This window comes from Malaclemys terrapin, chromosome 6 (assembly GCF_027887155.1).
Source record: "Malaclemys terrapin pileata isolate rMalTer1 chromosome 6, rMalTer1.hap1, whole genome shotgun sequence".
NCBI classification, from domain to species: domain Eukaryota; kingdom Metazoa; phylum Chordata; order Testudines; family Emydidae; genus Malaclemys; species Malaclemys terrapin.
This window is the reverse complement of record NC_071510.1, coordinates 31,636,143-31,652,781: the sequence shown is the minus strand read 5'-3', so window position 1 is coordinate 31,652,781 and position 16,639 is coordinate 31,636,143. Positions and strand designations below refer to the sequence as shown.

Below are 16,639 nucleotides of genomic sequence, written 5' to 3'. Positions count from 1 at the left end.
GGCTAACTTCGAACAATGGAATAAATCCCTTGCAACAAGGATTTGCTCCATATAACTTGATTCTTGGGCTGGGATAAAGAATTCTCTACCCCAACTAAATGAGCTGTGTATAGCTTGGGTGTGGCTAAACATGTGGAATGGACATGACAATGAGTGTGTTCTAAATTCCCAGACAGCTAGAGATGGAAAGAATGTGGAGAGAAGTAGTGGTCTTCTCTGCTCCCTCTGTGACTTTATTCCAGATAATCCATGTGATTGTAGATTCACTGGGGTTGCAGCTGCCATGATACCACATCTCCCTCAGTGTGCCAGCTGAAAGAGGTGCCTTGGGGTTCTGCCTAATGGAAAGCAGGTGCATGTGGAGTCTGATTCCATGAGCTATCACTTGCCCCTTCTTCACTGTCAACATTTAACAAATAATGGTATTCCTCTCCTAAGTGTGACTAGTTTGTCTAGTTACACGCCATATAGCATACATTATTCAGAGTTAAATTTTATAGAAAATCAGCTTTCAGCATAACTGCTCCTTCCAGATATAAATGATCATTTACATAGGCTATGTCTACACTGTCAATTGAATGGCAAAACTTTTGTCTTTGTTAAACCCCCCCTCTCTCCACCCTCCACCCGAAAGACAAAAGTTTTGCTGCGACAAGTGCCAGTGTGAACAGCATGTTGTTGGCAGGAGCACTTTCCTGCTGACAATGCAAATGCTACTCATTGGGAGTAGAAGTTTTTTGTTGGCAGGAGAGCCGACAAACAGCACCTACACTGCACAACTTTTAGCGGCACAGCTGTGATGACACAGCCATGTCGCTAAAAGCTGTATAGTATAGACCTAGCCTTAGTGTGAAATGAACTAGCTCACTTATGCTCTTCACCATTCCTGGCAAGACCCCACCACCCCTTTTCTGAACACTAGGTAATCTGAGCAATATGTGTCTCACCAGTTAAAGGAGTTTCCCCTTGTCTTCCTGATGAGATTAGTTTGTGGTTTAACTTTAAACACCTGTTTTGGTTTACAATATATCATACTTGATGTAGAGTTGTTAATCCAAAATATGTAGCATATATTCCTGGAATTAACAATTGATGCAAGATCTGTTGAGATTTCCACTGTAACTGAACTTGTGAAGTTGTGTTTTGTGAAGTTTTATTTTAAACTGGTAACTATTTTGTAAGGATTGTTCCCCTCCTCCAAGAGTTTATGGGGTCCCAACAGTCATCAAAGGCCAAGTATTACATAATAAGCTTGATAATGTTATCAAAGTGTCAGGTAAACCAGACCCACGTATGGGAAAACAAACACCAAACATACATAAGACATTTTATAAACAAATATATTATTTTATATTTGGTGCCCCTAGGTGGACATGACTCCATTATGCTAGGGCAGTACAAATACATAAAAATGCTGCCTCTGTCCCAAACAGTTTACAATCTATTATTAGTAGATTTAAATATACACAGATTATATAATTAGTTTTAATGTAAGTATATTTATTTCCGTAGCTTACGATAGTGCCTCTTTCCTTCTCTTTTACCATTTTGTCTTAGCCTGTGGTTCTCAATTTCTGTCTTGTAAAACTCTTTGACCTTGTTTTCCTCTTTAAGGGTAAACATATTACAAATGTTTGTACTTGCAAAAGGTTTAATACCAGTCATGTCCTGTAATAACAGAATTCCTAGCTATGAGCCAGATAAATGCGCTAGACACAAATTTTACCTCCACACCTCTCAAAGATTTTTTTAAAATAATTAGTTAGCAATTTGTAAAAGCCTTTTAAGATTAAAAAAAAAAACTCTTCTCGGTGCTAATAATTATTGTTAGGTGTTAATTCCAGCTGGAAATTAGCTGAATATAGAGTTTGGCCTTAGTTTTGGATAGCCTTATTGGTTATGTTCTGGGGAAACAAACAGTTGTAGTTTGAATTAAGATTCTGTTTTGTCAAAACTACTAGAATTTCAGGGGAGGGATGGAAGGGGAAATTAACATAAAAGGTTCTGATTTCGTTCTATTTGTTGTTTTGGAATTGTGGTCTTGTGGACTTGTTCATATTCATTATACTGTAATACTTTAGTAGGAGTATTCAATTGTGCAGTACCTCGTAAAAATATGAAATGGGTGGAATTTTCACCTAAATATTATTTTTCTCTTTCTCCTCCCAGATTGTAAATCTTATAGAAGAAACTGGACACTTTCATATCACAAACACAACCTTTGACTTTGACCTTTGCTCACTGGACAAAACCACAGTCCGTAAACTACAGAGTTACCTGGAAACATCTGGAACATCCTGAGGATACAGCATCTGGCTGCATCAAAAACTGTTTTTTAAATAAAACATTCAAAATGATGCAACCAAAATGGAAAAAAATAAACCAACCCTCTTCAGCTTTATTTTTCTTTAAAGCCAGTCATCATTTCTTGATAAAGGAGAGGAAAAGTGACAAGACTCAGAGGATCGCTCTTCTCACCGAGGAAATGCTCTGGAAGAGTTAGCCTGGATAGCCTTGAAAAAAAAAAAAACCACAAAAAAACCACAAAAAAACTTGTTCTTAATGAATGTGTATGGTATCATGTATCTCTCTGTGGTGTTCCAGTCCACAAGACGAATGCATGTTCAACACACTGCCTTATTACATAACTGATCTATTTATTATTGCATACATATATTCTAAAGTCATTGAGGGAATGACACTACCAGATGTTACAAGTACTCGGGTTCCATGTATGCTCCTTTGATGCAGCACCATCACAAGCCTAGTAACCTTATTCATGTTAAAATGCCACTTATTGCTGACTTTCTCTAGTCACTTAAAACACTATAGTCTTGTTTCCACTTTTGCAGTTCCAGGAAACAAGGTACGAAGTGGGGGACCAAAAAGTGGCCCTAATATTTGTCTCCAGTCTGCCACAGTGGGTTGGACCACAGGTCCTTGGCTCTATCCATTTATTGATCTTAGACCATGGTAAAAAATGCACCAAATAGGATCATATGACTTGCTGTCTAGCCTTAGTCAATAAACCAGTAGGACTTGTAACAAAAAAGTGTTACTGTGTACTGTCCTGAATCCAGCATTGTTTGTCATCAACATTCTTGTGTCTGTTTTAATGTTATAATATTAGATATATATAAAAGTGAAGGTGTTCTACGGGATCACCATAAAAGGAGGAATACTGGTCCTGTTTTCTAAGGAAATGTTGTAAGAAAATTCTTAATTTGGAACTATTTATTACTGCGAGTTTCAATACTCTTCTGCTGCCAGTGTGTGACTCACCTTTACCATAAAAACTGTTGGCATAGTATTTTTGTTTGTTCATACAGAACATGGTCTGATTAGACTTTTTTTTTTACATCTGATAAATTAAAATCCTTTCTTTGAAAAAATATCTTCGTTGTTATACAGTGACATGTTGGAATATATATATATATATATATGTATATGTGTATATATATGTATATATATTATTTTCCAAATTTCAGTACCTGTTGAGTAATCTGCTTGCGTTTCCAGAAGGATTTCTTGTCTGTGAAAACAAATGTTCTTCCATGTACACTTCCTTAAAATGAGGAATATTTTGCATATGTGTGCAATCCAGAGAATTTACAAATAGTTTGAAATCAGTGCTCTGTGATCTCATTATGATGATTTCATTATAAAACCGTCACCTCTTTATGGGAAATTAAACTCTTGATCCTGATGAAAAGAGAATGCAATTAAGAAATACTTCTGGATCCGAAGGTTTGTTCAGCCTTAAGAAAACGTGTTTGCAGAGAGGCCAGTATATTTTCCATGTATGCGTACATGCCAGATGTAGTATATTCATTCACAGTTGAACAATGGTAGTATCTGTATGTTTTATTGTTTCATGTACATGGTTTTGTGCAGTACAGTGAAACTAGAGTCCTGCTGGGGTTATTTCTTCATATTCAAATGGGAATTATTAACACTGTTTCTTTAAGTCCAAAGAAAATCGTATATTTTTTTTTTATTATTTTTTTTTTTTTTCAGTTTTTTGAATTTAAAATGTTGTTTAACCATACTCCCATGGAAAGTCTCTTTCAGGCTTCCAAAAGAACAAGTGTACTTTTTTCAGTAATGTTATGACTCTTATTGACGATTGGCATGAAACATACTTGAAGCGTTATGTTGTTAAGTCCACGTCTTAATGTGCAATTGTTGTGGGAAACGTCTTTAAAAATCATTTTGACATCGGGAGGATGATGATGGGAGGGTGGGGAAGGCATGTTGGAGGGTGGGGTTAATTTTTGTCAACATTTTATATGAAAATGTTTTGAAATCTAAAAGCAATCTTTAAAAAAGTCTTTGAACTAATAGTGCACATTCAACTTACTACCTTTTTAGTTAAATCAGATACATGTGGAGTCTGGTCCATTTTGACTTTTCTAACTAAATTTTGTGGTAAAAACTCTTGAGCTTCAAGAGGGGAAGGGAGCCCAAGATTTCTTCTAGCATGAATTGAATATCCTGCTGTTTTAAATAACTGGTGAAATAAGTCATGTTACCCATAGAAATACTAGCCAACTTCTATTGTACATATGAATGGGGGTGGAAGGGTAGGGAAGCCCATATAAAAGGGAGACTATTGCAATAGCAATATAACTTTACCTCTGAATTTCATATAAATCCTTGATCGTCCTTAAATAAAATCTTAGTTCTCTAATTTGATAAGATTGGGAAATAAACAGACTGCAGCTGCATTTTGTGTGTGTTAACTGTAAAGTGAGTTTTCCACAAAATTCTGATAGAATAAGAGTCACTAAGCGTTGATCTCTTTAAAAAACAAAAAAGTTTTACATTAGCTATTTTCATCCAATTTTGTATGCAGAAACAAAATAAATCCTTTTTCAATTAATTTCAAATAGTCCTATTTCTCTTAAAAGAAAAATCATAAAAACCCTACCTAAATCCACTATGTTTATGAGCATTGATCTTTGGGACCAGTTAAAATTTTTTCACGTACGCTCTACCTTACAACTGCTACATTAGCTTTTAAGTGCAAGAGAATAAAAGGATTGGGATTTCATTTAGTACCGACCTATTTAAAAAAAAAATTAACTGAATGAATTTGGATAATGGATTAAGTTGACCAGACAGAGGTTAGCAGTAAGCAATATTTTAAAACCCTCTTTTGCATCACTAGTTGAACACTGTAATTAGAGAGTAACAATTGTATATCATGGAAAGCACAACTTTATTCTTAAAGACTAAGATTTATTTGAGCATAAGCTTTCGTGGGTAAAAAACTCACTTCTTCAGATGCATGGAAGCATGGATGCATGCATCTGAAGAAATGGGTTTTTTACCCACGAAAGCTTATGCCCAAATAATTCTGTTAGTCTTTAAAGTGCCAATAAACTTCTTGTTTTTTGTGGATACAGACTAACACGGCCACCCCCCTGAAACTTTATTCTTGAAACTAACTAAATGTTCACCTCAGGAATTGGCTATCCAAGGGGGATAACCTTTTAGTAGAAGTTTGGGTCACGTGAAAACTTCAACTTCCCCTAAATTTAAAAAGGTGTCTTAATCCACCTTAACACAAGAGGAAACTTCTTACAAAATAGACCTGTATTTGGTGGCACAAGCTATGGTAAAGAGGTTGAGCAAAAAATAAGTACAATTAATTGAGAATCAAAGGTAAAGCATGAAATAACTACATTTGTGTTGTATCAGTAACTGTCTTTGAAGTGTAAGAGGTGTTTTAGTTATTTCCATCTGTGAATTTGTCCCTTATTAATTTAGGTAAAATCTATCTTTATACATTCAAAAGTAAAGCAAACATAGTACTTGTGGTTGGCGAGATCCTACATAATATTTTATTAAGACTTCGTAAGAAAAAAGATTCTTAGGACAGATTTTAGTTTTCAGAATGAAATTAAGTATGTGACAGTCTGTTTCAGGTCAGTGAAAAGTGTAATTATTATCTGGATTTCTTAGAAGCTACATTAGTGTTCTGACCTCTTGAAATACCTCATAAATTTCAAACGCTATTACTTGGAGCTTGCAGAGCTGATGGAAAAGTAGCTAGAGGTCTGTAGAGAAACTTGTCCTTTTTTTGTTGTCATGTGCATTATCTCATCCAAGCAGTGTCTGGAGGAGAATGTTTGATTTGCTCTCGTGTTATATTTCTTTGTTCCATCTGGATTACTTTTCTATCTTCCATCACTTGCTTGCATTTTAATTGTGTGTACCGTATCTTTCAGCAGGCTTGTATTTAAATCTGCATTTTTGTGTGTGCATATTGGTCCATTGACTTCTACAGCTTGATGCTAAGTTGGAGTTGACTTAGACTCCACTTAAAATCGTATTATTTACTCAGTCACTTGTGGCTGCTCCATCCAGTCTGTAGTTAGGGGACTTTGAGAGAGTGGATTTTAAATCAGAAAGACAAAGGTGCTACTGTCTAAAGTGTAAATATGTATTTTGGCACTCCTACTACAATAAACTGAAATAGAGGCTTATGATGGAAATGCTGACAGGCCCTTAACCATGGCAGGAGCTACCAGGCACTATAAAAATAAATAATGTAAAACTTATTCTAAAGATTAACAAGTACAAGACAGATGTTTTTCTGAACCTCAACAGTTTCCCTAATTGTTAAACCATATATATTGTATTTTGTGAAGGTTTTTACACTGTTTTAACAATAATTCCTTAGCACAGACTGTTCATGGGTGCCCATTTCCCAGTGCTGGATAGCATACCTGGAAAATTTACTCTAGGGCATGAAAGGATTAAGAAATTCTAGTGGACGATGGGACTACAACTCCTATTTCTGAAGTGTTTTTGTATGTGCATATGACTTAACCAGTGCATTAGTGCAGTTAGAACAAGTAAGTTTACAAGGCTGGTCTTGTGAGTGAGAGAGCAGACAAATTTACATCAAAGCACAATTATACAAGGGCCCTGCATTTAGTTGAGCAGCAAGAAGTGCCAGAGTGACTAGACAGGAAGGAGAAATATTACCACAATGAGAACAATGCCCTTTCAGTTTTGATTTAAATAAAAAAACATTAGGTGGCTGAATATAATTCCTTACATTAATGGAGAGAATACTGTTTGCTGATCAGCACTTAGATCTTGTTTAAAATAGCAGGACACAATATTCAGGGTGGAGGCTCTTCAGTGCATTATTCGTATAACTGGGTTGTAGTTGACCCTAAGGATCTGAGAGTTAAGTGGATTGTAGTAGGGTACAAACATCTGAGTTATCATGAAATGGATTTGAGACACTAATATCTGATTAATATTCATGGTGAGTATTCTATCTAATCTATTCGCTTTTTCTACATCAGGCTGATTCATTCTGCCATAAAGCAATACCTTTTGCTTTTTTTTTTTCAGCATGAAGACTGAGCAAAGTGAAATGTTCATCTGTGAATGCAACAGGAGGTGCATTTTCATCATGATGGGGATAGCTCAAGCTGGAAATCTCCCACTCTTGGATGTCATTTCAAATGGGTCATGCATTTTCCTATGTTCCATCACCCAACCTGTGCTGTAAAGCTGATCCTCCCATTAATAAACTTGGCCCTCATCTCTTATAAGAGTATGGCATAAATGATTGCCTTTCATCATTACTGCTGGATGCAAACAGAATTCAAGGTCTGTGTCCCGTTCAGGAAATTGTAGGCTTGTTAAGTTGTCAATTATATGTTTCTGTTAAGACCTAGAAGTAAAGCTAATCTCCACCAAAGGGGAAAGAAAGATGTACCGGTACTTAAAACTTTTTTCCCCACGATTTCTCCCCTTAAACAATTTCCAAAAGTTTCTAAAGGTTAGAAAAGGGAATACGCACAAACCATTAAGAAAAGAAATGAAAGGTAGTGAAAAGATGAAACAAATGAGTTGTACTAAAAGCCTGGCTGTGCAAGTAATAAGGTTGTAATGGTGATATTGATTTCAGTGCAGGGCAGACATTCCTAGCACATGTGGTTTGTGTATCTGTGTCTGAGTGGGTGGTCTAGAAAAAAGTGCTAAATACAGCAAGATGGCTTAGTTTTTGAGCAGTGGAGGGAGACCTTCAAGACCGGCTCAGCCAGTGTCATCCAAGGCTCTCCAGGATAAAGCAGCTTTCCGTTAGCTTTGTTCTCAGAGGCTAAGCCGTAACTTTCCTTATTCATTTAAATATTTGAGTTTCTATTCTGCACAGTATCTGTGACATGGCAGGGGTTTTAGAGTTGGTTGTTTTTTTGGGTGGGTAGTTGGGGCGGGCGAACTAGTACATGGAATGTAGTAAATTTTTCTATTTATTCTGTCTGATTCATTTTCTCAGTATTTTGAGTCTGTAGTGTCTCCTTTTAAACTTGTGTTATTTTTAGTGTAGCATGGGGAAAAAAAACTATTTTCGTTATAGGATCACACTTTATTAGCACAATCCATTAACAAAAGCTGAATTACAATTAAACTTCTTTGTATTACATACGATACCAGTGCAAATACCACACCAAATGCCAGTCTGCAGTGACAAGCCCAGCCTGATGATTTGTAGAGCCCTCTGCAGAATATCAGAAGTGAGGACTCCTGTATGCTTTTACATATTATCTAGATGTTCTTTTTAGTAGGGTATCTCATTAAAATGTGTCTTTAGTGCACAGGTTGAGCTCTTTTGTAAAGCAGAAGCACTGGATTGCTATTCACAAGATCTAGATCAGTGGTTCTCAAACTTTTGTATTGGTGACCCCATTCAAACAGCAAGCCTATGAGTGCGACCCCCCTTTTAAATTAAAAACACTTTTTAAAAATATTTCACTCTATAAATGATGGAGGCGAAACAGGGTTTGGGGTGGAGGCTGACAACTCGCGACCCCTCCAAGTAATAACTTTGCAACCCCTTGAGGGGTCACAACCCCCAGTTTGAGAAGCCCTGATCTAGATTCAGTACTTCAAGTAATTCTGTGCACAGATTCCAGTCTTGGTGCCAATGAGTATGAGATTGGATTCTTTTGAATAACCTATGTGCAGGGGGCTAGGTCTGCCCCGACCATCCTCTCATTGTCAAGGATATAAGGGCCACAACCCACACTTAGTTCCTTTTTGCCAGGCATTGCTGCAGGACTGAACCTGGTGTTGTCCTTTCTCCCAGCAAGTTAGCTGATATGCTTCTATAGTTAGGATTAGTTATTGTTAATAGTTAATGTCTTAGATAAATTTTCTTTGCCCATTACCACATGGAAAATAATTTTCTAAACTTACTCACAGTAGTGGTAAGTTTTCACTTCCCCACGTACAAACTTCATCACCCCCTCCCATCATACAAGACCTTTTTAATGGCAAACCCTAAATCGCTGGGGTTCAACATCTGCCCCTCTTGTAATGCTGTAGATGGTAAATAATAGCCTCACTTGATGCCTGCTGTGCTTGGGGGAGGAGCAGCATTCAATTTGCAACTCTTTCTCCAAAAGGAGTCAAAAAGCAAGGGAGGCAGAATTTAAGCTGTTTCTCCTGGAGATGGCCATGCAACCCTTATTGGCCCCTGCCAAGCTCTCCAAGATGCTCCGGGTATCAGGCCCATTCCACGTATCAAGTGCTCTGGTGAGCCAAGACACCACACTGAGCTCCCAGGTGATATCTCACAAGCCTCACTCATCACCCATCTCAGTAATATCCTCAGAAAGGGGCCACAAAAGGAACACTGCTGTACTCCAAGGACCCAGGGATGGAAAGACTCCCCTAAACTTCACTCTTCTAAAAGCCTGAAGATGGAGTTTCACCATAGTATCCTGCACCAAAACCCAAACCAGCACTAACAGTCTCTCTCACACAAAGGACCGTGTTGCCTCTGAGCTCGACAGTAAGACACCAAAGCCATTGGCACAGAGTACCGTGTCACCCTCCACCTCTGCATTAGGAGCTTTGATACCAACTACCTCAGTAGCAAGAACCAGCACTTTGGTATTCAACCACCTCCTTGATACTGGACAAGACTGCACTGCAAGGTAGTTTGAAGGCTCTTTACATTGGCACTCATGCATTGCATGGTTTCCAGAGACCTTTCACTGGGGCCAATACCATACTCACCTCACACTGAGGGGATATGGAAGGTCATTATCAGGCCATCCGCAGCACTGATGCCACAGCAATGCAGGCCTGACAGTACTGCACCTGTGCTAGAAGAAGTGTATTCATTTTCCTCCTCAGAAGGACAAAGCAAAATTTCCTTCCCCCATGGGTGGCACAGTGGGAGTGTGGCAGAGAGTCAAGGGACGAATCCTTGAGGGATACCAGAAGACCATCAGGGAATCCCCCACATAGTCCTCAGCTATATGTTTTGTCTCCACACTATCATCTATCAGCTGTGACTGTACTGGTCCCACTGGAGGTGAATCCATATGCAAGGAAACTCACATCTTTGACAGCGTCGCAAGCCAGATTCCCACCCAAGACAGAGCTTCAGCCATCTCAATCTCTGTCTTGTCCCAGCCTCAACTTTTGGAGGAACACAGTGGTGACTATCACTCTTCTGATCAACAGCATCATCTCCCTTTCTCACAAGTGCTTACAGACAACACCACAGTGAAGCATTACACCAACAGGCACACAGCAGAGCCAGGTCTTCTCCACTCTGCCAGGAAGCCATATATCTCTGGGATTGGTGTATCTGTTATCGGATCACATTGGTGGTCCTTCCTCTTCCTGGAATGCAGAATACCTTGGTGGACCAGCTCAGCAGAGACTTAATTGAGACTCCATGGATGGTCCCTTAAGACCACATTCTTTCACAGATGTGGATTTCCACAAGTGAACCTGTTTTTGACATGCCACTGCAACTGCCAGAGCTTTTGTTCCAAAGGAGACATGAGCCCAAGCTTTAACAGATGCCTTTTTCTTTCTGTGGACTCCAGTTCTGATGATTGCCTTTCCTCTGATACCTGTGATACCTAGTGTGCTGAGGAAACTGAAGCAAGGCATTAACTGCATCATCTTGGGGGCAGACATTTAGCTACAAAGCAGAAAATAATTAGACTAGACTGATATACAAGGCCAAATGGAAGAGGTTTTCTGTCTGGGCAATCCAACAACTTCTCTCACCATTGACAGCTCCAGTTTTTGCAATATTGGACTATTTACTTTCCCTGAAGCAATCAGGGTTGTCCCTAAAATTAATGAGCTTCTGGCAGTAATCTTTGCTAGTCATCCTTCCAAACATGGCCATGCAGTCTGTTCATGTCCCAGGGTGGAGGATAGAGTCATTGCAAGACCTCCTCCAAAGTTTCTAACCAAGGTAGTCTCCAACATTCACAATCAGTCACTTCACCTCCTGGTTTTCTTCCCTAATCCACATTTTCTCCTGGCTGAAATGAAACTTCACATTCAAAATATATTATGAGAGCATTGTCCTTTTTAATTAACTAGGACCAAGCCATTTAGGTGAAACCTAGACTCTTTGTGACAATTTGGCTAAGATCCCTCTGGACACATTAGGGCTCATTCCACTAGGGTTCAAGTGGTCTGTGCAGCTTGTCTGTGTAGCATTTCCACATCTACACAGTTTCCCCAACCCACTCTCAGTCCCTGCTAGTCAGACCCCTGTTCTTATGGGATTCTTGTTTAAGGAATGCCTTTTCTTTGATATATGTATACCTAGTGTGCCGAGGAGAAACACTAGTGTGGATTGCAACTACCCCACCCCCCTACCCTCTTCTGTGGGAAGCGAGTGGGCGGCCAGGACACAGGTATGGCCCTGCTACTCAAAAGAATCCAATCTCACATACAATGTGGTGTATGCATTGCAAGAGTGAAATCTGTGTGAACAACACATCCTGAAGAATCACATTGACTATAGGGATAGTAACCATTTTTTCTTAGCTCTGCCACAGACTTCCTGTGTGACGATGGACAAGAATTTTAACCTCTGCTGCCTCAATCCCCCATCTGTAATATGAGAATAGTACTACTTTTCTCCCATCCTTTGTCACTCTTGTCTATTTGGAATGTAAGCTGTTCAGGGAAGGAATTGTCACTATGTGTATTTACCACATCTAGCACAAAGGGGCTCAAATGTCTGTTGGGGCATTTAGAGGCATGTACTCATGAGGATTTCCTAAAAGAAATAAAAAATCGATCTCTTTCTAATTGCATGCATGAGATTCTAAATGTTTGATTTTCAAAACAACAAAAAATATGAGTGTTCTTGAAAGGTGCTGGGTTGACCAGACTGAAATATTCTATAAACAGCACAGATCTGGTACAAATATGGACAGCACAAGCTTCTAAAAAAAGGCTCAGCCCAGTTTTGGAGGGCTCACATCATCCAGGAAGAGAAAAAATTTGTCTCTCTAGTTTATTCAGACCTGTCCTCACTACTGAGAATGCCAACAATGGGCCAGTTGGTGGAAGTGATTTTTGCAACAGTGTTACACTGTTGGCTCATATTTAGCTTGCGATCCACTGTGACCTCCCAGATCCCTTTCTGCAGTACTCCTTCTTAGGCAGTTATTTCCCATTTTGTATGTGTACATTCAATAGTTTCCTTCCTAAGTGGAGTACTTTGCATTTGTCCTTATTGAATTTCATCCTATTTACTTCAGACCATTTCTCCAGTTTGTCCAGATCATTTTGAGTTTTAATCCTATCCTCCAAAGCACTTGCAACACTTCCCAGCTTGGTATCATCTACAAACTTTAGAAGTGTACTTTCTGTGCCATTATCTAAATCATTGATGAAGATATTGAACAGAACCAGACCCAAAACTGACACCTGTAGGACCCTGCTAAATATGCTGGAGATCAGATTAAATTATCATAATGAAGTGGTGGATTAAAACCACCAACTCACTTCATATTGACCTTCAAACTGCCATCAAAAGGTAATGACTTCCAGTCAGTGCATCATACCAGTTACTTGCAGGTGAGAGGCTCTGCGCAATCTAGTCCCAATGTCTTTTATTTCATAGAACTAGTGATATGAGTAAGACTTGATGCTTTGTAATCTGCAGCTATGTGAAATTTGTCCTCTAATCCTTTACTTATTTTTTCTCTATATGTGGGTAGAAATACAAAGTGAATCCCTATTAATTCAAATAACTCGAATCTGCCCAATGGTTTAACAGAAGCATGTTCTTTTTTTAACTATATAAATACTAAAATTTCAGATGCCCAAAGTGAGATTGGGGTCTCATTCTGCTAGCCACCATACAATACGTTTTTAAGAGAACACCCTTGCTCAAAGGAACTTACAAAAATAATTCTAAATTAATTCTTTGCATCAGTTTTTACTGCACAGGTTGTGAGGGAGATTCTCTTTAGGTGACAAATTTGAGGAACTATCCTAGACTGAGGTGTCAATAGAGGACGTTTTGGAACAAAGTGATAAATTAAACAGTAGTAAGTCACCAGGACCAGATGGTATTCACCCAAGAGCTTATTTTTTTAAAAAGGCTCCAGAGGCAATTCTGGCAATTACAGGCCCATAAACTTCAGTACCAGGCAAATTGGTTGAAACCATAGTAAAGAACAGAATTGACAGATATGTAGATGAACATGATTTGTTGAGGAAGAGTCAACACAGCTTTTGGAAAGGGAAATCATGCCTGAGCAATCTATTAGAATTCTTTGACGGGGTCAACAAACATGAGGACAAGGGTGATCCATTGGATTGAATGTACTTGGACTTTCAGAAAGCTGTTGACAAGGTCCCACACAAAAGGCTCTTAAGCAAAGTAGGCAGGCCTGGGATAAGGGGGAAGGGCCTCTCCTGGATCAGTAACTGGTTAAAAGATAAGAAACAGAAGGTAGGAATAAATGGTCAGTTTTTACAGTGGAGAGAGGGAAGTAGTGGGAGGCCCCAAGGACGTGTACTGGGACCAGTGCTGTTTAACATATTCATAAAGTGATCTGAAAAAAGGGGTAAACAATGTGGTGGCAAAGTTTACAGACAATACTAAATGACTCGAGATAACTATTAAGTGCAAAGCAGACTCCAAAGAGTTACAAAGGGATCTCACAAAACTGGGTGACTGAGCAACAAAATGGCAGATGAAATTCAATGTTGATAAATGTGAAGTAATGTACATTGGAAAACATAATCCCAACTGTACATACAAAATGATGAGTTCTAAATGAGCTGTTACCACTCAATAAAGAGATCTTGGCGTGACTGTAAATAGTTCTCTGAAAACATCTTCTCAAAGTGAAATGGCATTCAAAAAAAGCTAACATTGTTAGAAACCATTAGAAAAGGGATAGATAATACAGTAAATCTCATTATGCCACTATAGAAGTCCATGGTACATCCACACCTGGAATTGTGTGTGTAGTTCTGGTTGCCCCATCAAAAATATATATGTTACATTTGAAAAAAACAGAAGGGCAACAAAAATGGTTAGGAGTATGGAGCAGCTTCCATGTGAGAAAAGATTAATAAGACTGGGACTGTTGAAACTGGAAAAGAGACAACTGAGGAGGGATATGTTAGTGGTGTATAAAATCAGCTGTAAACACGTGATTTTATTTTTGTTTCATAGGTAACATGCGAGTTCTAAAAACGCTATTACATCGAGGGAAATCAGCAGGTCTACCTATTCAAACTGTACTATAGTTCTGAAAACAAATAGTTCAAACGATCAAAAGGGAATCAAATACTCTTCTCTTTTAATGAGTCTCCATTACTTCATGATTCTTAGACTAGACAGGCAAGATCAGATTCCAGACAGTGTAATGCTATCACAAACATTACCCTGAAGTGCTAATATAAAAACACAATAATTACAAGGGTTTGCTATGTGAAAGTTTAACATCAGTAATTTTTGATATGTCAAAAGTTGAAGGGGTGGTAGTTATCTTAGTATAAAGAAATTAATTTTATCTTTCCTGCAATCTTCGCTTGGTAACTAGCCAATACAAGATAGGAATACGCTGTGCAACCTCCTTCCATTTGTATTCTTACCTTTAATTTGCTATGATGCCAAGGAATTGAGTAGGAGACCCAGCTAGAGCTGTGACTATGGGTCCTCTAATTTGGGGAACCTGGAAATATTATTACTCTGAGCTTTCATTTAAGGGGAAAAAATGCTTAGCAAATGTATCCTTGAAAATGTAAATGAATTGATACATTGTGTTTTTTCGAGGGGTTATTTCTTCCCAAAGATTATGGGTCACTCATTTCCTTGCAACCAACCTGGACTGACCTTTTAGGCACTGTGAAATCCAAGGCGACAGGTACTATAATTTTGGGAGGACCCCAGACCAGTTTGAGATTGTGGTGATTAGTGCCATTCAGGCACTACCACATCACTGATGGTAGATGAGGAGTTGCATTCTAGCCAGTTGCTTGTCCAAGTTGCTGAACCTTTTCAGCTGACAGTATGAGCACTGATAACAAGTAGACGCTCATCCTCTAGTGCAGGATTTCTCAACCTGTGGGCTGGGACCCAAACTTGTCGCCAGAATGTTTCAAAGGGTCATGTGGCAGCTTCTGTGGCTCCTGTCCCATGGGGCTGGCTGGGCTCACCTCTCTGCCCCAAGCCCTGCAAACTCTGGGGTCCCAGCACCACTCAGGTTTGACCCAGGCCAAATTTGGCCTGAGTAGGCCAAATCTGAGCGAGTAGCACTGGAAGCCGATGAGCCATGTCACAACTCCATTCACACAAATTTGGTCCATTCAGGGGGGTGGAGCCAAACCTGAGTGGTGTTGCAACCCCAGAGGTTTCAATGTTCTGAGCAGAAAGTCAAGCCCAGCCAGCCTCACAGTGCAGGAGCTACCATTATGGGGTGAGTGCCAGCCAGGACCCAGCCCCCGACCCGGGGGGGGGGCAGGATCCACCCAAAAACACCCCAGGGCCTCTACCCACAGACTATTTACTGGGTTGCAACAGGCCATAAATACTTAAATATAGGTCCCAGGCTAAAAAGATTGAGAACCACTGCTCTAGTAGACTGGGAGAAGGATTTCTGGATCACAGTCCTATCTCTGAAAGTGACTCTGTATGGCCTTAACCTCACTGTTTCATTTCACCAGCTGTAAAATTGGAATATTTCCTTAGCTTATAGGGGATGTGTGCAGGTTACTTACTGACCTAGATAAGTGCTAACATAGAACCCTACCGTGTTTGCGGTGCTTGCAGCTTCCCCGTATTTGATCAATTATTCCTTGCAAAATTCTTTTTAATGTTGGTAATGTTTCTACAGTCCCCTGCATAAGCAGCTGATTACACACTGACGAACACACTGCTGATACAGTTTGTGCAGTGGCTTAAAGGGTGTGATGGGAGTGCACTTACCCTGGGAGCACCCCCTTGCATCAGGGGGCAACCTTACCATTCTCCTTGGCTCTGGCACCTCCTGCTAACTGTCAGCATTTCATGGGGTCTTCCGTGGCTCAGCCCTCTGGCCAAATCACATACAGATTGAAATCACTTTGGGGATATACAGAAGGTCCAACTGAAAGTTCACAAAACATTCCAACTCAAATGATCCTTCAGTTCCCCATCTTGGGCTACTCCTCAACCGGTCCTTTTGGGTCAGCCCCATCCTGGGCTCAATATTCCTTACATTGGGCTTGCATGTCCTTTCCTCAGGGGCTGGCAGGGGAGTCCAGGTCCACCTCCTACTCTGGGTTCTAGCCCAGGGACCCCGTATTAAGCTGCTAGGTCTGCTCTTTCAGATATGCT

At 39.5% G+C, this 16,639-nt stretch overlaps 1 protein-coding gene across 2 annotated transcripts in view; it reads left to right on the top strand.

The window, feature by feature from the left end:
* The window catches only part of MLLT3 (MLLT3 super elongation complex subunit), a 219,152-nt gene extending 210,944 nt beyond the window's left edge, over nucleotides 1-8,208 (top strand). For both annotated transcript variants that reach the window (XM_054033230.1, XM_054033231.1), the window contains exon 12: nucleotides 2,170-8,208. In XM_054033230.1, coding sequence (XP_053889205.1) covers nucleotides 2,170-2,301 — 132 coding nt within the window. In that variant the 3' untranslated portion in view covers nucleotides 2,302-8,208. The remainder of the gene's footprint in view (nucleotides 1-2,169) is intronic.
* The last annotated feature ends 8,431 nt before the right edge of the window (nucleotides 8,209-16,639 follow it).